The sequence below is a fragment of the Mya arenaria genome, chromosome 17, assembly GCF_026914265.1.
Source record: "Mya arenaria isolate MELC-2E11 chromosome 17, ASM2691426v1".
NCBI lineage: Eukaryota > Metazoa > Mollusca > Bivalvia > Myida > Myidae > Mya > Mya arenaria.
Genome location: NC_069138.1, coordinates 959,416 through 984,716, shown reverse-complemented (window position 1 = coordinate 984,716; position 25,301 = coordinate 959,416). Strand labels below are relative to the sequence as shown.

Below are 25,301 nucleotides of genomic sequence, written 5' to 3'. Positions count from 1 at the left end.
AAATTGGAAATGTTATTTATTTTTATTGTTTTAAAATATGACTAAATTTGCATATGATCATGACTTCAGACGCTTATATCATTGGCAGAACTGTCAACACCAAAATTAGAAATTGTCGAAGACAAATAAATAAGTAATAACACTGTCACAAAGTCGTATATAACAAAGTGATTGTTCAACAAATAGCATTAAAAACCTTTAATTTATTTTTCTGTAAAATCTGACTTGTTATTTTGACAATTTATTGATGCAAGCGACATAATCAAATTCACGGAAGTATTCGGCCATGAAAAAATTGCGAGTTTGTGTTTGAAAGTAAACAATAAAAATGTCTGGAAACGTGGGCATGGAGCAGCTTATTCCAATTGTGAATAAGCTGCAAGATGCCTTCGCCTCTTTAGGAGTTCCTATTTCATTAGATCTTCCTCAAATAGCTGTCGTCGGATCTCAAAGCGCAGGGAAAAGTTCGGTGTTGGAAAATTTCGTTGGAAAGTATGTATCTTGGTTATTTGTTTACGCATAACGTTCGATTTACAAAGAAATCTCTGTTACATTGTATAAATGTTATAACCAATCAGTAGTTAAGCTCAAGTTTGATTCACTATATTGATTATTTCTTGCATAAGGGCCATCTCTAAAGGGGCGTTTTTTATGTATTTAAAAGTGGGTGGGGTAAATTATTGATTGAAGCCAGACTTACTTTGAATGTTTGGAAAAAGTTGAGAGTTAAAATTTATATTTATTATCTATAAAGCATCTGTTCATTTTAAATTAAAAAGAAGTCTTTGTTTGATTTATTACAATTGACGTTTGATTATGCCATTGACATATCCTTAGATAGATATGATCCATTAATGGGTGTCCGTCACAAGCCAGGTTTGTATGTATGTATTCCTTTAGAATTTAAGGTCAAGTATAACCCTTGAAAGTGCAAGCACTTATTTCCATCGGGGTCCATTGTTTTAGCTGAAGGGACAGCACGCGGGCGACAGGGGTGGGGTACAAGGTAGCTCTTTTGCGAAGAGACTCCTTGATTGCATCAAAACACGGGTTAAACCAGTACTGAGTTCCACCACTTTTCCCAAGTACTGCCCTTTAAATGCCTACCGCCCAGCAAAGGAGCTACTCGTACCAACTTTAAACGGCTTTCGGTATGAGTCTGACTCAGCCAGGGATCAAACTCAAGACTTCCCGCTCCGTAGGCGTATGCCTTGACCACTAGGCCATGGAGACGGTAAGGTCCCGACAACCTTGTTCTCAGTAATAGTTCAAAAGACATGGAGTAAGATCTTGTTTTAATTATTAAGATATTACTTCACGTCATCTAAATGACTTCTAATTCAACCTCATTTGCTGACACATTGTAAATTCAAAATCTGACGCAGTGTACGGATGAGTGACAGTATGAAAATGTTTAGTACTTGATGATTGTTGCCTATCTGCAATTCCATTGGCTGGGAAAGTAGGCTGTATTTTAATACTAGACGGCCGATTGTGCTTATAAAAGTTTAAAACAATGTTTATGATTAAAGGTGACTTATTAATCATGAAAATATCTTGCTTGGACTGTTAAACACTTGTGTACTGTGAAGTTTGAAGGCCAGAAATGTTGTTTGTAAATATCAGCTGATTTGAGGGAGGCCAATATACTTTTAAGGATGTCAGTGTAAGTCCAAACACTTATAATTTCATAAAATAGGAGTTTCCCTGAATCTTGCTAGTCCTTAAAAACATGTATGCTAACTCATTAACAACTCTAAAACAGACAGGTGTACATGTTTGCTCTGCGCTGCGCTGCTCTTGCTCAAACGTGAGGCCTCGTAAATATGAATGAACAATCGGGGAAAATTAAAAAAAATGGATTAATTTCTGCAAAGATTTAGGATATATATTATAGGTAAACAGAAAGTTTAGTTTGTATACTGACTATTAATACATGCAGACTAGACTACCGGGCTTTCGTTCATCCGTACATCTTGTACAATGAATCGATGAAACATGTAGATATCTACTGTACACGTGCCTACAGGCAGTATTTATTTACAATGACGTTTAATAAACGGCATCATTTTGTTTGTTATGTCACCGAGTGAGTTTTACACATTTAAAAAGTTGTGGGAGTCTTACTAAGTTATTTAATTTAAATTGAGTATAAATGTTGCAAAAGACATTGCCCATATGTACAGAAAGGCCCATAACTCTGGGTGTAATAATTGTTAAGTTATGTCCCTTGTTCAAATGCAAAAGTAGACAAGCTTTGGAATCTACTCCACAGCGTTCTTGTTTGTTACGTCTTACATATACAGGGTTGTGATTTGTCCGCGGATTCGCGGAATTCCGCGGATCTAATGGCTCTAGAGACCCCCCCCCCCCAAAAAAAAACCTGAAAAAAATTTATTTTGCTGCTTTTAGTTGTTAAAGTTAATATTCAAGTTTGCTTCAAATTTAAAGTCAGGAGAGCCCTCAAAAAGCCATTTTTTCTTCTACAGCAGTGGGCTTTTGACCCCAAGAGCGCCCCATAAACCCAAGGCCGAAAATGTTTTAGCCCTCCAGCTGCCAGGTCAATCACATTCCTGATATACCCACTGGAATTTTTTTTAAAATCATATCTCAAAATTTTGATGATTTAAATCAATTTGGATAAGCAACTGAAAAAGCAAACATGTTTTTTTGGGGCAATATTTTATTTTGCAATGCTGTAAATTTTATTGCTTACAAATATTGTCGCACAGTGCTTGAGATATAAATCCCACATTATCTTAAGAAGAGGAAGATATAAACAATAACAAACAAATCCATGGACACTTAAGCTAAAGTGATCTCTTGAATTTCAATGGGGCAGTATTGGATTTACTCTTAGTCCTTTGGAATCAATATATATGCTGGAAGTTGGAGCTTTTTTCCAATCCAGGTTTCCTAGTTGGCCTATTCGTATGGCTCATTGTTAAGGCTTTGGGATCAATAGGAAATTATCTGTTTTCTTTCCTTGCATATTTCTGGCACTGTGTGCTAAGTATCCATTTTTTGTCAAATAGAGTGCTTAGTTTTGTAGTATAATGATCTTCATTATTGAGTGTTTGTTTAAACGTTCTCATCAAATGTTTATTTGATTGACATTTCTGAGAATTGATGTAATCAAATTCTGGTTTTAGAAAATGATTTTACGAATTATTTTAATTAATCAATTTTCATTTGACATTTGACAGTTTTCTAAAACGGTAAAACAAGATTACAGTATTTTCAGGTGTTGCCTAATACGGTGATATTTGGTTTTAATTTCCAATGCCAAAAAGTATGGCTGATTTTTTTTTTAAGAAAATCAATTAAAAAAGGTTTATTTGTGAATATTACTTAAAAACTATTTATGACATTCAGTTGAATTTTGGTACAGTTTCATGTTGCCATGGTAAGCTTGTTAAAGATGACATGACAGATATGCCTGGGTGCCCTTTTAGGGTTAAAAGTAGTATGATAAGGCATATATACCGGTCATTAGTGTTGGGAATCGGTTGCAATTTTACTATCAATGATCGGTTCCACTCAAGTTACCGATTATCGATAGTACCATCGGTTTTTAAAATACTAGATAGTACCTGAGTTGTAGTTTTATTCATTTACAGTATTAAACTCTTAATCATTATATGCATATACCTTATGTCTATGATTGAAGTTATTAAGTGTTGTTGTATAAAAAAAGTTCATTTTCTTGCTCATTGTGGCTTTCATCAGCCATTTTGATAAAGATAACATCTGAACACTTACTTATATTATATTTTTTTGATAATCGATTATAACTAAATACTATCGATTGTCGCCGATTTCAGGCCCAACCAATCGATTTTCGATTATAATCGATCATCGGAACATCACTACCGGTCATAGAGATTGAAAAAATATTGCAAATACCATTTCAAAGGACAATAAATGGTTAAACAATACTGTAAATGTATAATAGTGAAATAAAGGATATAAAGTATAACGATCATAACCTAAATCCCTGTATAATAGTGAAATAAAGGATATAAAGTATAACGATCATAATCTAAATCCCTGTATAATAGTGAAATAAAGAATATAAAGTATAACGATCATAATCTAAATCCCTGTATAATAGTGAAATAAAGAATATAAAGTATAACGATCATAATCTAAATCCCTGTATAATAGTGAAATAAAGGATATAAAGTATAACGATCATAACCTAAATCCCTGTATAATAGTGAAATAAAGGATATAAAGTATAACGATCATAATCTAAATCCCTGTATAATAGTGAAATAAAGGATATAAAGTATAACGATCATAATCTAAATCCCTGTATAATAGTGAAATAAAGGATATAAAGTATAACGATCATAATCTAAATCCCTGTATAATAGTGAAATAAAGGATATAAAGTATAACGATCATAATCTAAATCCCTGTATAATAGTGAAATAAAGGATATAAAGTATAACGATCATAAACTAAATCCCTTTACAACAGGGCTTCTGTTAAAGGAAGTTTGGAAGTATATTACTCCCTACAAATGGGTTAAAACTTCCAAAATTGGTTCATTGGAAGTACAAAAACTTCCATTTTTTTGAAGAAAACTTCATAAGTTGAAAGCTTGGAAGTTCAAAATATCAAAACCTTTCGTCAATATTACTTTTATGGTTTCAATCAGTTTAACTGTTTTTTTAGTAAAATGAATTAATTATTATAATATAAGTCTGTGAATTTGGCAAGTTAAAGTTGCAAATTATTTGATATCTAATATACTTGTGAAAAAGATATTGTATACGGGAGACTTAAACTTCCACATTTCAGTGTGAAACTTCCAAAATTGATTAACAGGAAGTTTATACTTTCAGTGTCGAATTCTTAATGGAAGCCCTGAGTAAAATGAAGGATGTAAAGTAAAACGATCCTTATCTAAATCACTTCACAGTCACCATGGTAAAAATAAATACTTCTGTAACCTGTGATTATATGGGGGGGGGGGGGGTGCAATTTACTGCCTCATACAGGCTGTTTCCCCTTGCAGAATTGTGTTCATTTTTCCCAGAGGTCCATGATATTTTCCCAATTAAATAAAAACAGGTCCTGTGAATGAATAAAAAAGCAATGAATTTATTAAAAATTAAACTGAAGTATTGATAATACTAGCTTTTTTAGAGCATAAAGATTGCATTAAAAAGTAAAAACATGTATATTTACTTTTATATTAGTTATTTTAGCTTGATTTTTTTTATTCTTCCCAAGTTTGAAAAAAAATCTCAATTTGAAAGAAGGCGGTGAAAATAATTCCAAAAGAAATCACTATTCTGTTTTATGTGTTGCATTTTAAACATCTTAATAAAACATCTGTTTCATTCACAGGCTAAGAGCCTATTTTAGCCAGTAAATTATATCAATAATCAATTGCCTACCAGGAAATATGTGATTTGTTTAAGATATCATTTTTACGATGAGGATTGATTATTCATAACACAAATGCTTGGGTCAATCTCATCTTTTGAAATGGTAAATTACCTGCTTGTACAAGTGGGCAAGGTTTGTTAAGTGGCCTTTCTTGATGCAATTAAAAATATTATATCCTTTCTAAACAGTCTGTTTCCCCTTGCAAAGAAGGGTCCATTTCAAGTGGTTGACACCAACTTTATTTCCCAATTGGATCCAGAAGGGACACCAGTTAAAGACTTGAAATCAAGTGTCCCTTACAGAATCAAGTGACCCTCAAAAAAATTGTCAGTTTGGTCTGGTTTCATTTATAATGTGTTAATGCAGTCTTTGTCTGTTTTACCAAGAATTTCACATATAGAATGGTGTACAAAAGCTCTTCAATTTTTTGGTTTAGCTTTTCGTCTTACAGTTCTGGAAACGTCTGCTTGAAATTAACATGTTTTATTGGTTCCTGTCTTATTTTCTGTCTTAAATTCATGGTGTCCCTTCCAGACACCTGACTTAAAGCTTCTGGTGTCCCTCTATAAAATTTGGTGTCCTCGGGATCCCGGTGCCAATTCTCAAAATTGTTGAAAAAAACGATCACAATATAATTTCTATTTTCAGAGACTTTCTGCCAAGAGGTAGCGGCATTGTGACCAGACGACCGCTGGTCTTGCAGCTTATCAATGCCAACACTGGTAAGATTATTTCTTACATGTAGTAGGGTTTTAGCTAAAGTAAGTTATGAAAGGGTTCTGCACCCTGTTTTTTTGGTAGCACCCAAGGGCTCGAATTTAAGCTCGCATTCTCGCTAAATGCGAGTCAGATTTGCCGAAAGAGTCATCATAAAAATATCTATTTGTTCAATTTTGTGAGTCCCATATTTAAAAAAATACCAGAGGACAAAATTAATGCTGATGAAAACACAACGAATATCATGTCTCATAGACGCTTAACAACCCATAACAGGTAAGCATAAAACACTTTTGTGGAACTGATTGCGATTGCTGATTTTGATGATATAGTACACATTTGCAGTACACAAAATTCCAACACAGTGAATACTGATCTCCCTTGACAAGCAGACAAGTTACAGCAAAAGGAAAATCCACTGTTGTTTTCTTCCCTGAATGTGTCATCTGCAGATATAAATAAACTAATAAATGTCAGAATAAAGTCTCTTGTTCCATTGATTAAAAGAATATTGTCATGTGTTGTTATAAAAAAGTAATGTTTGACACTTGTTTATTAAACATTTAACTAGAACATGTATAACATGTTGTAGGGTTTTAGCTCAAGTGTTATGAAAGGGTACAGTGCACCCTCTGTTTTTTGGTAGCACCCTTCTGCCCTGATGGAGACCAGCATGGGCACCCTCCTGCCTTTTTTTTTTAATAAAATGCTTAAGTTGATAAAATAGTTCTTATGTTTTGATTAAACTAATCGTATGATTATAAATACATACAAAATTGACATATTTGGCAAATAAAACATACCGGTAATATCACTTTAATTAAATACAATTCATTATATTTTCTGTGAAATTTATTCCATGCAGACTGACACAAGGTGCCCTTTTCCCACTTAGCACCCAGTCCCTTTTCTGCAGCACCCTGTCCTGTTAAAAAAACCTGGCTAACACCCTACATGTTGTAAATGCTGTGTTAAACAAGAGAGAGAGTTATCCTATAAATCAAATCATTTTCTGTTCCATCTTTTCAGAGCATGCGGAGTTTCTCCATCAGAAGGGGAAGAAGTATGTGGACTTTGAACAGGTCCGTAAAGAAATCGAGGCGGAGACTGACCGTGTTACAGGCGGAAACAAAGGCATCTCCAACATTCCTATCAACCTGCGCGTGTACTCACCAAATGGTATGTTTGATTTTAATAATTCTGTTACATATACAGCAAGATGCAGTTTCCAAATTTCTTTTGGATAATAAAGCGATTTTAAATTCATCCATGAAGAAAACTAAGGCCTCAGAGGAACTTATTGGTTTGTTGATGGTTACGCCCTGAAAAAATATGGTCTGTTGGGTAACCAGCGACCACTATCTTACTCCATCGCCTCACCTAACTCCTCCACCACCTTACTCCACCATTTTACCCCACCACCTTACTCCAACATCTTACACCACCATCTTACATTACTATCTAACTCCACCATTATACTCCACCATCTTACCCCACCATCTTACGCCACCATCTTACTCCACCGTCTGACCCCACCATCTTACCCCACCATTAACTCCACCATCTTACTCCACCATCTTTCTCCACCACCTTACACCACCCTCTTACTTCACCATCTTTCTCCACTACCTTACTTCACCATCTTTCTCCACCACCTTACTCCACCATCTTACTCCCATCATCTTACCACACCATCTTACTCCACCATCTTACTCCACCACCTTCTCCACCATCTTACCCCACCATCTTATCCCACCATCTTAATTCACCGTCTTACCCTACCATCTTACCCACCATCTTACTCCACCACCTTACTCCACCATCTTACCCTACCATCTTACTCCACCATCTTACCCTACCATCTTACTCCACCATCTGACCCCACCACCCTACTCCACCATCTTTCTCCACCATCTAACTCCACTGTCTTACCCCACCATCTTACTCCACCGTCTTTCTCTATGATTTCAGTGTTGAACCTGACCCTTATTGACTTGCCCGGGATGACCAAGGTCCCTGTGGGGGACCAGCCTATTGATATAGAACAGCAGATCAGGGGCATGTTAATGGAGTTTATTGTGAAGGACAGTTGTCTGATCCTGGCCGTCAGCCCTGCGAACACAGATCTTGCCAACTCTGATGCGTTGAAGATTGCCAAGGAGGTTGACCCTGGGGGTATGTACTGCTTTGAATGTTGTCGTAGTTTTTAGTATGCTTTTTTTAATAGTTAAGTATTTTAAAAAAAACGTGTTGTAAATACAGTGTGCTGAAATCTTACATCTGCATTCTCACAGATTGACCTTTTTGACAACTTTTGTAATTTTTTTATATTATCTGGAAACCAGTGATACAAGACTGCTGGCTTAAGGTCAGAATGCAGTTTTCATATTTTGTTTGAGAATTGATGTTTTATGGCTAAAAGCATTACCAAAGCTTCAAGAAATAATGGATTTTTCGGCAGTTTCCCAAACAATTGAGATGTGTTCTATTGTGAGTTATCTTATATATGACTGAATTAAAAGCATTTATACCAAAATCAGCTAATTCTGAGCCAAAAACTAAAAAAAAATTAAATCTGTTTAAAACTGTCAATCTGTGAGAGTGCAGCTTAAAAGTCAATGATCTCATGTCTTACTAACTTTGTTAAATGTTAGCCTGTTAAATGCTAAGCCTGAAGATAATTAAATACTGATTAAATCGATAAATAATCGATCATTGATTGGTTACAGAAACCGATAATCGACAGTCATTTTTCTGTCCGATTACCAACACTACCTGAAATGATTAGAAAAGGATGTAAACTTAATATTTTTGTTCCACTTGAATTTTTTAATACATTATATGTTGATAACCTTTTTAAGTCAATTTTAATTCATATTCAGTTGAGTATAAAGTATGCTTTACTTACGAATGATAATCAAAGCTTTGTTTAATGTATGCCAGGTCTGCGTACAATCGGTGTTATCACCAAACTTGACTTGATGGACGATGGAACAGACGCACGAGACATCTTAGAAAATAGGCTACTGCCCCTCCGCAGAGGTAAGAATATATTACGAGTCATTTTTTTATCTTATTATTTAGTTTAAACTTTATTTGTTTTACAACGATTGTGAAGGAAGTTATATTAACTTAAACTAAGTCACTCTTGTTGGTATGAATTTGCTCGAGAGTGTGGTCTTGTGTTGTGGGGGAAACTGGAGAAAACCCACTTCTCCGGCTTGGTGACCACAAACCAAACTCACATGCGCCCAGACTGGGAATCGAACCCGAGTCCCCTTGGGGAGAAGTGAGTGCATGAAATGGTCAACCTCAAAGACTTTATATTGATATCTTAATATTTGATCAATATATTGTGGCATTATAACTCTATCTAACTTGTAAACGTTAGGCAATAGATTTGATGCAGGAGACCTCTTCACAGTAGTGAAAACAAGGTAGACAGAACATTTTAGAGGTGTTATTTGTCAATTATTAAATCACAATTTTTGGCAAGAGACAAAGCCATGGGAGATCCTGTTTATCATGTCTCAACATTTTGCAGAAAATAAAGAATATCTTTCTGTCTACTTTTTCGAGGAAAGATTTTCTCGAGAATGACTCGAGCCATTAATTTTGTCTTAATTGTGCTAAAAGAAAATTAATAACAACTAAACTAAGACCTTTTATTGTACAACTCTACTCAGTACACTTACTATAAATCTTTAACCCTTTTCTTCTTAGATACAGCTTTTGGCTACTCTATCCATAGCCTCATATATACACCTTTTCTGTGGACTCCTAGATACGCCTTTTTACTCTCATATCCGTGGACTCCTAGATACGCCTTTTTACTCTTATATCCGTGGACTCCTAAATACGCCTTTTTACTCTTATATCCGTGGACTCCTAGATACGCCTTTTTAATCTTATATCTGTGGACTCATAAATACGCCTTTTTACTCTTATATCCGTGGACTCCTAAATACGCCTTTTTACTCTTATATCCGTGGACTCCTAGATACGCCTTTTTACTCTTATATCTGTGGACTCATAAATACGCCTTTTTACTCTTATATCCGTGGACTCCTAGATACGCCTTTTTACTCTTATATCTGTGGACTCATAAATACGCCTTTTTACTCTTATATCCGTGGACTCATAAATACGCCTTTTTACTCTTATATCCGTGGACTCCTAGATACGCCTTTTTACTCTTATATCCGTGGACTCATAAATACGCCTTTTTACTCTTATATCCGTGGACTCATAAATACGCCTTTTTACTCTTATATCGGTGGACTCCTAGATACGCCTTTTTACTCTTATATCCGTGGACTCCTAGATACGCCTTTTTACTCTTATATCCGTGGACTCCTAAATACGCCTTTTTATACGCCCGAAGGGTCGTATTATGTTATGGCCTCCATCGTCTGTCCGTCTGTCTGTCCGTCTGTCCGTCCTTTAGCAATTCCGTGTCTGGGCCATAAATTGGTAACTAATAAAGCGATTTTCAAATAACTTTATACAAATCATCACTACATTAAAAGGATGTGTCGCGCGCAATTTCCAGGTCCATACCTCAAACACTAGAAATCACCATGGGGGGGGGGGACGTTAGCAATTCCATGTCCAGGCCATAACTGGGTTACTACTAAAGCAATTTTCAAATAACTTTATACAAATCATCTCTACATTAAAAGGATTTGTCAAGCATGCTTTCCAGGTCCGTACCTCAAAGGCTAATTTCACAGGGGGGCATTAGCAATTCCGTGTCCGGGCCATAACTTGGTAACTAATAAAGCGATTTTCAAATAACTTTATACAAATCATCACTACATTAAAAGGATGTGTAGCGCGCAATTTCCAGGTCCATACCTCAAAGACTAGAATCATTATGGGGGTGCGTTAGCAAATCCGTGTCCGGGCCACAACTTGGTCACTAATAAAGTCATTTTCAAATAACTTTATACAAAGCATCATTACATTAAAAGGATGTGTCGCACGCAATTTCCAGGTCCATACCTCAAACACTAGAATTACCATGGGGGGGGGGACGTTAGCAATTCCATGTCCAGGCCATAACTGGGTTACTACTACATCTCTACATTAAAAGGATTTGTCAAGCATGCTTTCCAGGTCCGTACCTCAAAGGCTAATTTCACTGGGGGGCGTTAGCAATTCGGTTAGCAATTCCGTGTTCAGGCCACAACTTTGTGTTACTACTAATAAAGGAATTTTTAGAAAACGTGTCCTAGCAACAACTTTGTAACCAATAAAGCAATTTTTAGATAACTTTATACAAATTATTGCTACATTAAAAGGATGTGTTGTGAGCACTTTCCAAGTCCTGCTACTTTTAAACTTAGTAAGCAGTATACTAGCATAACCTAAATGTTTATTAAAGACCTCAAGCCGAATCTTCTTCAGGCGTATAATGCTCCGTTTCGCGGTGCTCTTGTTACTCTTATATCCGTGGACTCCTAAATACGCCTTTTTACTCTTATATCCGTGGACTCCTGGATACGCCTTTTTACTCTTATATCCTTGGACTCATAAATACGCCTTTTTACTCTCCTATCCGCAGACTCATAGATATGCCTTTTTACTCTCCTATCGGTGGACTCCTAGATACGCCTTTTTACTCTTATATCCTTGGACTCATAAATATGCCTTTTTACTCTCCTATCCGCAGACTCATAGATATGCCTTTTTACTCTCCTATCGGTGGACTCATAGATACGCCTTTTTACTCTCCTATCCGCAGACTCATAGATACGCCTTTTTACTCTCATATCGGTGGACTCATAGATACGCCTTTTTACTCTCATATCGGTGGACTCATAGATACGCCTTTTTACTCTCCTATCCGCAGACTCATAGATACGCCTTTTTACTCTCCTATCCGCAGACTTATAGATACGCCTTTTTACTCTCCTATCCGCAGACTCATAGATACGCCTTTTTACTCTCCTATCCGTGAACTCCTAGATACGCCATTTTACTCTCATATCCGCGGACTCATAGATACGCCTTTTTACTCTCCTATCCGCAGACTTATAGATACGCCTTTTTACTCTCCTATCCGCAGACTCATAGATACGCCTTTTTACTCTTCTATCCGTGAACTCCTAGATACGCCTTTTTACTCTCCTATCCGCAGACTTATAGATACGCCTTTTTACTCTCCTATCTGCAGACTCATAGATATGCCTTTTTACTCTCCTATCCGCAGACTTATAGATACGCCTTTTTACTCTCCTATCCGCAGACTTATAGATACGCCTTTTTACTCTCATATCCGTGAACTCATAGATACGCCTTTTTACTCTCCTATCCGCAGACTCATAGATACGCCTTTTTACTCTCCTATCCGCAGACTCATAGATACGCCTTTTACTCTAAAGATATAGAACAAGTTGATTGACTATGGGTGGCTGATGTAGCCACTTCTCTAAGATTACTTAGACAAGGGTTATGTTAAAGTCTAACTGAATAAGAGGCATTAAGTAATATGTTCTTGATATGAACCTTTACCATTGTTCAGGCTACATTGGAGTGGTGAATCGAAGCCAGAAGGACATTGCTGGACAGAAGGATATTCGTGCCGCCCTTGCAGCTGAGAGGAAGTATTTCCTCAGTCATCCGTCGTACAGACACATGCCAGACAGAATGGGCACCCCGTATCTTCAGGTGTGTAAAATGATGGGCATGAAATGAATTATTTCAGTTTTTGTTTTTTTACCTTTTCAGTGAACGTAATTAGCTCAAGCCCACAATGTCCTTCACCCTTGACTCGCTGAGGGTCTATTTAAAGAACCTCGATAAATGCCAATATGCAATGTCCTTCACCCTTGACTCGCTGAGGGTCTATTTAAAGAACCTCGATAAATGCCAATATGCAATGTCCTTCACCCTTGACTTGCTGAGGGTCTATTTAAAGAACCTAGATAAATGCCAATATGCAATGTCCTTCACCCTTGACTTGCTGAGGGTCTATTTAAAGAACCTAGATAAATGCCAATATGCAATGTCCTTCACCCTTGACTCGCTGAGGGTCTATTTAAAGAACCTCGATAAATGCCAATATGCAATGTCCTTCACCCTTGACTTGCTGAGGGTCTATTTAAAGAACCTCGATAAATGCCAATATGCAATGTCCTTCACCCTTGACTTGCTGAGGGTCTATTTAAAGAACCTCGATAAATGCCAATATGCAATGTCCTTCACCCTTGACTCGCTGAGGTTCTATCTAAAGAACCTCGATAAATGCCAATATGCAATGTCCTTCACCCTTGACTCGCTGAGGTTCTAATTAAAGAACCTAGATAAATGCCAATATGCAATGTCCTTCACCCTTGACTCGCTGAGGTTCTATCTAAAGAACCTAGATAAATGCCAATATGCAATGTCCTTCACCCTTGACTCGCTGAGGTTCTATCTAAAGAACCTCGATAAATGCCAATATGCAATGTCCTTCACCCTTGACTCGCTGAGGTTCTATCTAAAGAACCTCGATAAATGCCAATATGCAATGTCCTTCACCCTTGACTCGCTGAGGTTCTATTTAAAGAACCTCGATAAATGCCAATATGCAATGTCCTTCACCCTTGACTCGCTGAGGTTCTAATTAAAGAACCTAGATAAATGCCAATATGCAATGTCCTTCACCCTTGACTCGCTGAGGTTCTATCTAAAGAACCTAGATAAATGCCAATATGCAATGTCCTTCACCCTTGACTCGCTGAGGTTCTATCGAAAGAACCTCGAGAAATGCCAATATGCAATGTCCTTCCAGGGCTTTTTCACCCAAAATTGTGAAGAGGCCTAGCCTTTTCAATTTGGGAAATTCAAACGCGTGAAATACTGCAAATTGTGAAATTTAAATGCGTAAACATCTCAAAAATGGGAAATTCTACATATGAGGATTGAAGACACCTTTTAAACACGGGTCAAGGTATCCATATGAAACTTGGAACTCATGTTACAAAAAACAGGCTCATATCTTACATGTGAGTCTACTTGTAGCTGAAAAGAATAATTTGCTCAAACAGGATAATTTTTATTTTAAATTTTTGAAGTAAGATCTTCCTTTTTGGGCAAAAAATAGCTGGGAATTGTGAAAAAAATATCTGGAAATTAGGAAAAACTACCATTTTTTCCATTTGTGAAGTAGCCTTATTTCGGCCCCTAGCAAAGAAGAAGAAAAATCCCTGACTTCACCCTTGACTAGCTGAGGTTCTAATTAAAGAACCTCGATTAATTTTGCTAACATAAAATTTGCTGATAATTCCAACCAATCATTTCACACCATTTCAGAGAGTGCTGAACCAGCAACTGACCAATCACATTAGAGATACACTCCCTAACTTGAGAAATCGTCTGCAGACACAGTTAATTGACCTGGAAAAAGATGTGGAGGAGTTTAAAAACTTCCGGCCAGATGATCCTGCCAGAAAAACCAAGTCCATGATGCAGTATGTACATTAGGCCAAATTTTAAATTTATTGTGTTTTAAGGGTTACATCTTGTCCCAAAATAGGTCGGGTATGTAGGCTTTTTTGTGACTTATCATTCTCATATTATCACATATATCAAATATCCGGCCATATAAATGTGTGTTGGAAATCAGTTCCAGTTTGACTTTCGATAATCGGTTCCAGTCAAGTAACCGATTATCTATAGTACAATTGTTTTTGACAATACCTTAATTGTAGTTAAATTCTTGTACAATAACTCATAATCCTTAACAATGCTTAGGGCTATTCGAGCAGAACATATAACCCATGGGGGCCTTCCCCCTGGGGGTTATATGTTTAAATGGAATAGCCCTTATGTTATGTGTATGTTTGAAGTAATTAAGCGTTGTTGTTGCTTTCGGCCATAATGTTAACAATAACGTCTTAACAGGTAAAAGAACAAATTATAGTCAACTGAAAAGATTTCGAATTTCGGCCATAATGTCAACAAAAACATCTTAACAGGTAAAAGAACAAATTATAGTCAACTGAAAAGATTTCGATCAAATATGGTAATGAGGTTTAACAAAAGTTCTTTTCATCAATTTCAGAATGGTTCAGCAGTTTGGGACAGACTTTGAAAAGAACATTGAGGGTTCTGGGGCTCAAATCAACATGAAGGAGCTGTCAGGGGGCGCCAAGATCAACCGCATCTTTTACGAGAGGTTTCCGTTTGAGCTTGTCAAGGTTTGTTTCTTTCTGTGATCATGTTACAGTGCTCCAGCCAGCCCTAAATAGCAGGGGAGTACTCTGCTGCCTTTTGCCGGTACCCTGTTGCCTTTTACTGTGCCCTGGAGTTTGATAGAGCCTATTTTGACAATTATGAACTAAATTTGATATTTTTTCGACATATTGTCAAGTCAATTTTCAGAAATAAGTATAAAAATAATAAATATACATAATTTTGACACTAAAATAAAGATAACAGCTAAGGTATTTATAACTTACTATAAGTATTGAAAGTATGTACAAAACATACACAATATGTATTGAACATCTCACTTCCAAATTATGTGTCAACACACACAGTGCTGGCACACAATTTCAATGATGTCATTCAGAAATGATGTTACTTTCTCATACCATCGACCACATTATTCTGAAAAATTAAATGTCATTATATATATATATCCTTTTAAGGCAAAAAAGTTTTCAATGTAAGACCGCAATGTATAAAGTTTTTCAATGTAAGACCGCAATGTATAAAGTTTTTCAATGTAAGACCGCAATGTATAAAGTTTTTCAATGTAAGACCGCAATGTATAAAGTTTTCAATGTAAGACCGCAATGTATAAAGTTTTCAATGTAAGACCGCAATGTATAAAGTTTTCAATGTAAGACCGCAATGTATAAAGTTTTCAATGTAAGACCGCAATGTATAAAGTTTTCAATGTAAGACCGCAATGTATAAAGTTTTTCAATGTAAGACCGCAATGTATAAAGTTTTTCAATGTAAGACCGCAATGTATAAAGTTTTCAATGTAAGACCGCAATGTATAAAGTTTTTCAATGTAAGACCGCAATGTATAAAGTTTTCAATGTAAGACCGCAATGTATAAAGTTTTTCAATGTAAGACCGCAATGTATAAAGTTTTTCAATGTAAGACCGCAATGTATAAAGTTTTCAATGTAAGACCGCAATGTATAAAGTTTTTCAATGTAAGACCGCAACGTATAAAGTTTTCAATGTAAGACCGCAATGTATAAAGTTTTCAATGTAAGACCGCAATGTATAAAGTTTTTCAATGTAAGACCGCAATGTATTTCATCTTGTGAACTCCAAAAATTATATACATGGTAAAAGTTATAAAATCTATTCCACTCTTGAAATATAACTATTGGTGTTCACTCAATGCAATATATAGAGGAAATTTGTTGATTTAGTGTAAAATCTTATTTTAATTTACACATCGCCATAAAAAAAATTATTTTGATAAGTGGCAGAGCCACAAGTAAATATAATATTTCTCTATGTTTAGTTTCAGGGCTGGTATTTATTGAACATGTTAAGTCATTTCCTATCTTAAGTCATTGTTTAGGTTAAGTATTTCACTGGTCATATAATAATAGCTTAATAATATCTAAAATACTTTATTTTCATTTATTTCATGTAAAACACATAATTTTATGTAAAGAAACTTGGTAGTTTTTCTTAATTTGACCAAGAACAGTTTAGGAATCAACTTAAGTTAAGGAAGGACTTAAGATGTTTTATGAGTTCCAGCTCAGGGCAACAGTCTCAAAAACGTTAGGTAGGGTGTGGACATTTTTTTTATTTTTTATAAGTCAAGTCCTTCCTAGGGCCTTGGGGTTTTGCCAGGTAGGTTTTGGTTGCCATAAACATTTTTAAGGCCCTAACTTTTATTTCAGATGGAATTTGATGAAAAAGAGCTTCGTCGAGAAATCAGCTACGCCATTAAAAACATTCGCGGTATCCGAACGGGCCTGTTCACTCCAGATATGGCTTTTGAAGCCATTGTTAAAAAACAGATAGAGAAACTTCGAGGGCCCTCGTTGAAATGTTGCGATATGGTGGTCACCGAGTTAACAAATGTGATAAGAAAATGTACAGAAAAGGTATGGATTAATTAATTAGCACCAGAACTTATGTATATGTATCATAATTTGAATTACTACCGTATTCATGTTATGTAAACATAACAAAATTTAGGTATGTATTGTCTCGGTTACAAATGTCAAGTCATATGTTAAGCATTGAAACTGGTAGATGGCATGAGCAAACTGCAAACCCCTTGTAATAAAGGAAATGTCTATTTTGTAACACTTTTGAAGATGAATGGCACTTTTTACTTAAATGTCTATTGTATGCTGAACTAAGAAATACATATATCAAACCATATACTTTATTGGCCTGGCTAAATACAATGTATCGGCAAGTGGGATTACTCGAAATTCTTGTGCATGGTCCGCTTACAAACATAAGAAGACACTTTTTCAATAGTTCTGCTGGGGGTGTAGTTGTATAAGCTTATAATGCTACTAATTTCAGATGAACAGATACCCACGCCTACGTGAAGAGACTGAGAGAATTGTGAACTCATCCACTCGTGAGCGCGAGGCTAAATGTAAAGATCAGCTTATGTTGCTAGTCGACATACAGCTGGCTTATATGAATACAAACCATGAGGACTTTATCGGATTTGCAAAGTAAGTCTTTAATTCTTAAAGAGGAAAAAAACTCGCATCACTGTTACTTGAAGTAGTGCAGTGTTTTTAGACAGATTTCAATGTCAAAGAAAAAACAGAAGTACTACTTATTAAAGCTATCTTTGTTTAAATCAAACAGATTATTTATTTTTTTAAGTTAGCAAAGTGTGCAGTACATGTACATCAAAAGCATCATATTAAAATTAAAGGCAAAAAAAATGAGGATTCCAGTAACAAACAAGAATAATTATACATCCAAAATGGCATTTATTGTTACTGTCGTCCTAGACATGAGCTAGTTGCCTAAAACATCTAGGAGTTCAGGCATAAATTAAGGAGTCTGAGACTCCCTGCCCCAATTTCTCAAAATATTGTTTAGCGTAACTCATTTTAAGCTGCACTCTCACAAATTGACAGTATTGACCTTTTTAAAAAAAATTGTTTCAGAATCAGCTCATTTTGGCACAAGTGCCTTCAATTTAGTTATAATATAAAATTACTCACAATGGAACAGATCTGAATTGTTTGGTAAACTGCCAAAATTTTCATATTTTCACTTAAAGCGTTAGTGACGCTTTCAGCCATAAAACATCAATTTTCAAACGAAAATATGAAAACTTTGATCTGCTGTTCTGTCAGCAGTCTTATATCGCTGGTTTTCAGACATTAATGAAAAATGAAAACTTGTCTAAACAGTCAATCTGTAAGTGTGCAGCTTTAAGTGTCTGTATGATATCATTTAGCAAAATTACTTACTTACATAAAATTTTATAAAACAAGAGATAGTTCATCTCATTGATCTTCAATATGATTTCGTTTATAAGCCTAAAACTCTTTAAAAAGAGAATATTACACAATTTATACCAATTTATTCAAACTAAAGTGCTGAGCTTAATCATGTTATAGGGAACTAAGCTTTTTTGAGAAATTGGAATCTTGCAATACCTTAAGTGTTGCAGCATGGATAGTTGTAATACTAATGTTCTCCTTTTCATGTTTTCAGTGCTCAGCAAAAGTCTGACCCAAGTACAACCAAACGGAAAGTGGGAAACCAGGTTTGTACCAAATAATGTAATAATAAAAAAATAATGACATTTGACCAAGTCAACAGCTACAGTACTCACCTTTGGGACTTTTGAAAATCCTCATTAAAAGCAGTGCAAGTTTACACACTGTAACTACAGTTCACAAGTTATTTATTTTGACAAGTATAAAAATAGTAGGGTCACGTCCTATTTCGTAGGAAGGGTCTGGTAACTCGAACTAAAAACATTTATTTTTTTAGGCCCTAGTGATAAAGGATATGCCTTTTATCAGCAGAGCTTTTTAAATTAAGTGAAATATTGTCTGTAATAACAAAGAATTGAAATATTGTAAGTGATATAACATAATCAAAGTTTTAATAACACACCTTGAAAAAAACCTTGACTTTGTATTTGTTTACAGGTAATCCGTAAAGGCTGGCTTACTCTTCATTGAAAAAAACCTTGACCTTGTCTTTGTTTACAGGTAATCCGTAAAGGCTGGCTTACTCTTCATTGAAAAAAACCTTGACCTTGTCTTTGTTTACAGGTAATCCGTAAAGGCTGGCTCACTCTTCATAACATCAGCTTCATGAAGGGCGGATCGAAGGAGTTCTGGTTCGTCCTCACCGCTGAGAGTCTGGCCTGGTATAAGGACGAAGAGGTATGTTTTGTTTTTAGTTACATTGTTAGTTCATCTATTTTGGAAACTAAGAAGGTTTTCGTATTTTCATAGCCTTGATGTCGTTGTCAGTGGTAGTGTCAGGCAAAAACTTTGTCCTTTAGTTTAGCTGAAGATTGTTGAATTGTTATGAAACTTGGTATACACTTAATCTGTGACATACACTTTACCTTTGAAATGTTATGAAACTTGGTACACACTTTACCTGTGACACACACACTTTACCTTTGAAATGTTATGAAACTTGGTACACACATTACCTGTGACACACACTTTACCATTGAAATGTTATGAAACTTGGTACATACTTTACCTGTGACATACACTTTACCTTTGAAATGTTATGAAAATTGGTACATACTTTACCTTTGGCACACACTTTACCTTTGAAATGTTATAAAACTTGGTAAACACTTGACCGGTGACACACACTTTACCATTGAAATGTTATAAAACTTGGTACACACTTGACCGGTGACACACACTTTACCATTGAAATGTTATGAAACTTGGTACATACTTTACCGGTTACACACACTGGTACATACTTTACCGGTGACACACACTTTACCTTTGAAATGTTATGAAACTTGGTACATATTTTACCTTTGGCACACACTTTACCTTTGAAATGTTATAAAACTTGGTACACACTATACCTGTGACACACACTTTACCTTTGAAATTTTATGAAAATTGGTACATATTTTACCTTTGGCACACACTTTACCTTTGAAATGTTATAAAACTTGGTACACACTTGACCGGTGACACACACTTTACCATTGAAATGTTATGAAACTTGGTACACACTTGACCGGTGACTCACACTTTACCTTTGAAATGTTATGAAACTTGGTACATACTTTACCAGTAACACACACTTTACCTTTGAAATGTTATAAAACTTGGTACACACTTGACCGGTGACACACACTTTACCATTGAAATGTTATGAAACTTGGTACACACTTGACCGGTGACACACACTTTACCATTGAAATGTTATGAAACTTGGTACACACTTTACCTGTGACACTCACTTTACCTTTGAAATGTTATAAAACTTGGTACATACTTTACCAGTAACACACACTTTACCTTTGAAATGTTATAAAACTTGGTACACACTTGACCGGTGACACTCACTTTACCTTTGAAATGTTATGAAACTTGGTACACACTTTACCTGTGACACTCACTTTACCTTTGAAATGTTATAAAACTTGGTACATACTTTACTGTGACACACACTTTACCTTTGCAATGCTATGAAATTTGGTACATACTTTATCTGTGACACACACTTTACCTTTGAAATGTTATGAAACTTGGTACACGCTTTACCGGTGACACACACTTTACTGGTGACACACACTTTGGAATGTTATAAAACTTGGTACATAATTTACTGCTGACACACACTTACCGATGACACACACTTTACCTTTGAAATGTTATAAAACTTGTTACATACTTTACAGGGGACACGCACTTTACCGTTGAAATGTTATCAAACTTGGTACATACTTTACCTGTGACACACACTTTACCTTTGAAATGTTATAAAACTTGGTACATACTTTACCGGTGACACACACTTTACCGATGACACACACTTTACCTTTGAAATGTTATAAAACTTGGTACATACTTTACCTGTGACACACACTTTACCATTGAAATGTTATAAAACTTGGTACATACTTTACCGGTGACAAACACTTTACCGATGACACACACTTTACCTTTGAAATGTTATAAAACTTGGTACATACTTTACAGGGGACACGCACTTTACCGTTGAAATGTTATCAAACTTGGTACACACTTTACCTGTGACACACACTTTACCTTTGAAATGTTATAAAACTTGGTACATACTTTACCGGTGACACACACTTTACCATTGAAATGTTATAAAACTTGGTACATACTTTACCAGTAACACACACTTTACCTTTGAAATGTTATCAAACTTGGTACATACTTTACCTGTGACACACACTTTTCCTGTGACACACACTTTACCATTGAAATGTTATCAAACTTGGTACACACTTTACCTGTGACACACATTTTACCGGTGACACACACTTTACCATTGAAATGTTATCAAACTTGGTACATACTTTACCAGTAACACACACTTTACCATTGAAATGTTATAAAACTTGGTACACACTTTACCTGTGACACACACTTTACCTTTGAAATGTTATAAAACTTGGTACATATTTTACCAGTAACACACACTTTACCATTGAAATGTTATCAAACTTGGTACACACTTTACCTGTGACACACACTTTATCATTGAAATGTTATCAAACTTGGTACATACTTTACCGGTGACACACACTTTACCTTTGAAATGTTATAAAACTTGGTACATACTTTACCGGTGACACACACTTTACCTGTGACACACACTTTACCTGTGACACTCACTTTACCTTTGCAATGTTATGAAACTTGGTACACACTTCACCTGTGACACTCACTTTACATTTGAAATGTTATAAAACTTGGTACATACTTTACCAGTAACACACACTTTACCTTTGAAATGTTATAAAACTTGGCACATACTTTACTGGTGACACACACTTTACCTGTGACACACACTTGACCTGTGACACTGACTTTACCTTTGCAATGTTATGAAACTTGGTACACACTTTACTGGTGATATCACAAATAGGTGAAGGGAGAACCATTACTCTGGCATCAAAATTTGGGAAGTTATGCCCCTTCATCAGCAAGAAACAAAAAACAAAGAAGTGTTGACAGTGTTCCTGTTTCTAGATGAAGGTTATTACTATGAAAGCATCTTACTTGGTGTCAGTCATATTGGGTGTATTGAGAATTATGCCACTGAACAAAGTCATGGTATATAACTGGTGATCGTTTCATTAAGAGTTCAAGGAGAGATTTTGTACCTTACACTGTTGAAAATATCTCCTACTGTGGTCAGCAAGCCAGATACGTGGGTATCTTCCTACAGATTCTCTGGGTTTCCTCATAACTCATGACCACACTTTCATGTAACATCATGTCAACAAGGGTCAATTAATGATTTAATAATTTCTTTCACAATCACTGAAATGAATGATTTTTAATTTAGATAATCCCAAGATTAATAATATGTTTAAATATATTCTCTTACAATCAATGTAAAATTGATGAGTTTAAATTGAAATATTTCCTAGGTATAAAATTACTTCTAGAATTCTTTTTGAAACAACCCCAAGGCTGGGCTGGTCCCTATTCTTACTTCTGCATTATTTATTGATTCCTTTGCAAACATTTTAAATAATAAAATATTTCAAATAAAGAAATTATATTCAACTGTTAAGTAAAAATGTTTTAAGGTCTAAAATAATATCAGTGTTTAGGGCAATGGTCTGAAAATAATAGGTAGGGTAGCAACAATTTTGTTTTGTTTTTAAGTGCAGTCAATTTATTAATGCATAGGATGACATTTCGGTATGTTGTAAATTAAAATTTTAACTGCTGTATGTTTAAATTTTATTTTCAATGACAGACCATCCATAAATGCATCAGATTCAATTTTAAAAAAAAATAATAAGGGTTGAAAAAAATCCAGGGTCTGAGAGGTTGGGGTTCGTTCGGTAGGGTCAGATTAGCCATAACACAGATATTACTTTTTAGGCCTTGTTATATTAAGAAATATTAACAATTAATTACCAATTCTTATATTTCATTGTATTTTAATTATGTATTGATTTATTGTTTTTAATTATTGATTAAATTTGTCATCATTATGCTGTTAGGTATGGTTCTTGGAAAGTGATTACTTAAATAAAAAAAATAATAAACTTGAAATATTTATTTATAAGCATAAAATGTGATGCTTTGTTTCATAATGATAAAAAATAGTAAAAAGAATCAATAAAAAATGGTAAAAAGAAAATCAATAATAAATGGTAAAAAGAAAATCAATAATAAATGGTAAAAAGAAAATCAATAATAAATGGTAAAAAAGTCAATAAATTTGGACAATTTTTTTATTTAAAAACATTTTCCAATGACCATATCTTTCAAAATGTCATCCCCATAACCCCGACCATAAAACACCCCTTGAACATTATAATAAAATGTTGCCCATACCAAAACTGCCATGTCATTTTCACTTCCTTGTCTTTGTCTTTGGTTCTGAATTGTCTGGTCTATTACGAATTAATTTGCCAAAACGATGTAACGTTTGCACAATTTGGTGCAAAAAAGAGTAGTTAAATGTCATTTTTCAACCTTAAATTTTAGGTAAGAGTTTCAGTGTAAGATCACAGTATATTTCATACAGTGAACACCAAGAGTGAATATTTATTCATATATATAGCGTTTGGTGCTCTCTTATATATGTATGCATAGTTTTCACTGTTAGATACACAAGTTCCATGATCTTGACATAATTAGGACATACACTCCCACATACACATGGGGGCCTGATAAAATATGTTTGTCAATAAACTTGTTTGAAAGTCATTTGCAATAAGCTGTAAGCATTGATTAATAACAAGATATTTTAGGCCATAAACAAAATTAATAGTTAGGTTAGGGTTACATCCTATTCAAAAACAGCTAGGGTAGGTAGGCATTTAATTTTTCTTAGTATTTTTTATAAGGCTTATTATAAGAATGTAATGGTCATAGTTTCGGAATGGTGTTAAAGTAAAATTCTGAATAAAGCTTTAAAGGTTTTAAACTTCGTATTAAAACACACACTTAATTTTTTTTTTTTTTTTAATTTTATTTTTTATTTTTACCATCTGACTGTAAAAACGGTAGAGTCGGCACCCTTTTATGTAGGCATGGTCGAGTAGCCTGAACCAAATGAATTTTTTTAGGCCTTGTTAAAATCAACTAAAAGGGCCTTAACTGTTTGTGTTAGTGATGGGTGAAATACAGCTAATCAATGAGATTGTCCTCAGTCCTCGTGACACCAGTGGGCCTTTAAGTTTATTCAAGAAATTAGGTTAATGTCTATCGATGTAAATTAGAACGAGTGACAAAACTATGTAAAAAAATGTGATGCAAATTTCAAAAACCAGGTCACAGAAAAAATGTAACGCAGGAAACAAGTATTTTCAACTCGCTTTGAGTAAATTGACAGAGATAAAAAAACACTGTCATTCTTAAAAAATCAAGTTGTGGGTCATATTTGTAGCACTGTTTCTGACTGATATTGACAAATTAGCACCCAGCCTGGTTAATTTCGTGTCACTGGGGTCGCGAGTCGAGGTAACGCAACCTTGGTTTGACTGCTGACGTATAATTAGGTCACCAGTATGGAATAAGCTCATCTCCCGTGAATAAGCCTATTTAAGATCAGACAATTCAGAACTCCAGCTAATAACTCTCACTTCTTTGGAAACGAATCTGCTTTTGTCCATCAAGCTTTCCGTGTTGACTGTTGAGGATTATTTCATTTGTGAAGGGATATGATACTCGTTCTTCCGTCAGGGATGTGATTTGTCCACGATTTGTTCATGGATATGATGGCTCAACGACTCCCCCAACTCCACCCCCTAAATAAATGATTTTGTTTTTACTTTATTTGCTCTTGACAGCTGCACTCTCACAGATATACCATTTTTAAACCTTTAATTTTTTGTAGCAAATTTTTGCGTAAATATCTGCAAGCCAATGATAAAAGATTGCTGACAAAAAATCAGATCATAGATTTTCATATTTCCGTTTGAAAATTAATGTTTTATGGCTTAAACCTTTCTAACGGTTAAAGAAAACTGCATTAAACATCAATTTTTGAACTTAAATATAAAAATC

The 25,301-nt window shown here is 35.1% G+C and overlaps 1 protein-coding gene across 4 annotated transcripts in view; it reads left to right on the top strand.

Annotated features, from left to right (window-relative positions):
* The first annotated feature begins 277 nt into the window (after nucleotides 1-277).
* The window catches only part of LOC128224041 (dynamin-1-like), a 50,941-nt gene continuing 25,917 nt past the window's right edge, over nucleotides 278-25,301 (top strand). For all 4 annotated transcript variants that reach the window (XM_052933665.1, XM_052933663.1, XM_052933662.1 and 1 more), the window contains exons 1-12: nucleotides 278-492; nucleotides 6,052-6,125; nucleotides 7,150-7,299; nucleotides 8,092-8,295; nucleotides 9,064-9,162; nucleotides 12,647-12,792; nucleotides 14,419-14,576; nucleotides 15,170-15,305; nucleotides 16,989-17,195; nucleotides 17,629-17,786; nucleotides 18,790-18,841; nucleotides 19,359-19,472. In XM_052933665.1, coding sequence (XP_052789625.1) covers nucleotides 329-492; nucleotides 6,052-6,125; nucleotides 7,150-7,299; nucleotides 8,092-8,295; nucleotides 9,064-9,162; nucleotides 12,647-12,792; nucleotides 14,419-14,576; nucleotides 15,170-15,305; nucleotides 16,989-17,195; nucleotides 17,629-17,786; nucleotides 18,790-18,841; nucleotides 19,359-19,472 — 1,662 coding nt within the window. In that variant the 5' untranslated portion in view covers nucleotides 278-328. The remainder of the gene's footprint in view (nucleotides 493-6,051; nucleotides 6,126-7,149; nucleotides 7,300-8,091; nucleotides 8,296-9,063; nucleotides 9,163-12,646; nucleotides 12,793-14,418; nucleotides 14,577-15,169; nucleotides 15,306-16,988; nucleotides 17,196-17,628; nucleotides 17,787-18,789; nucleotides 18,842-19,358; nucleotides 19,473-25,301) is intronic.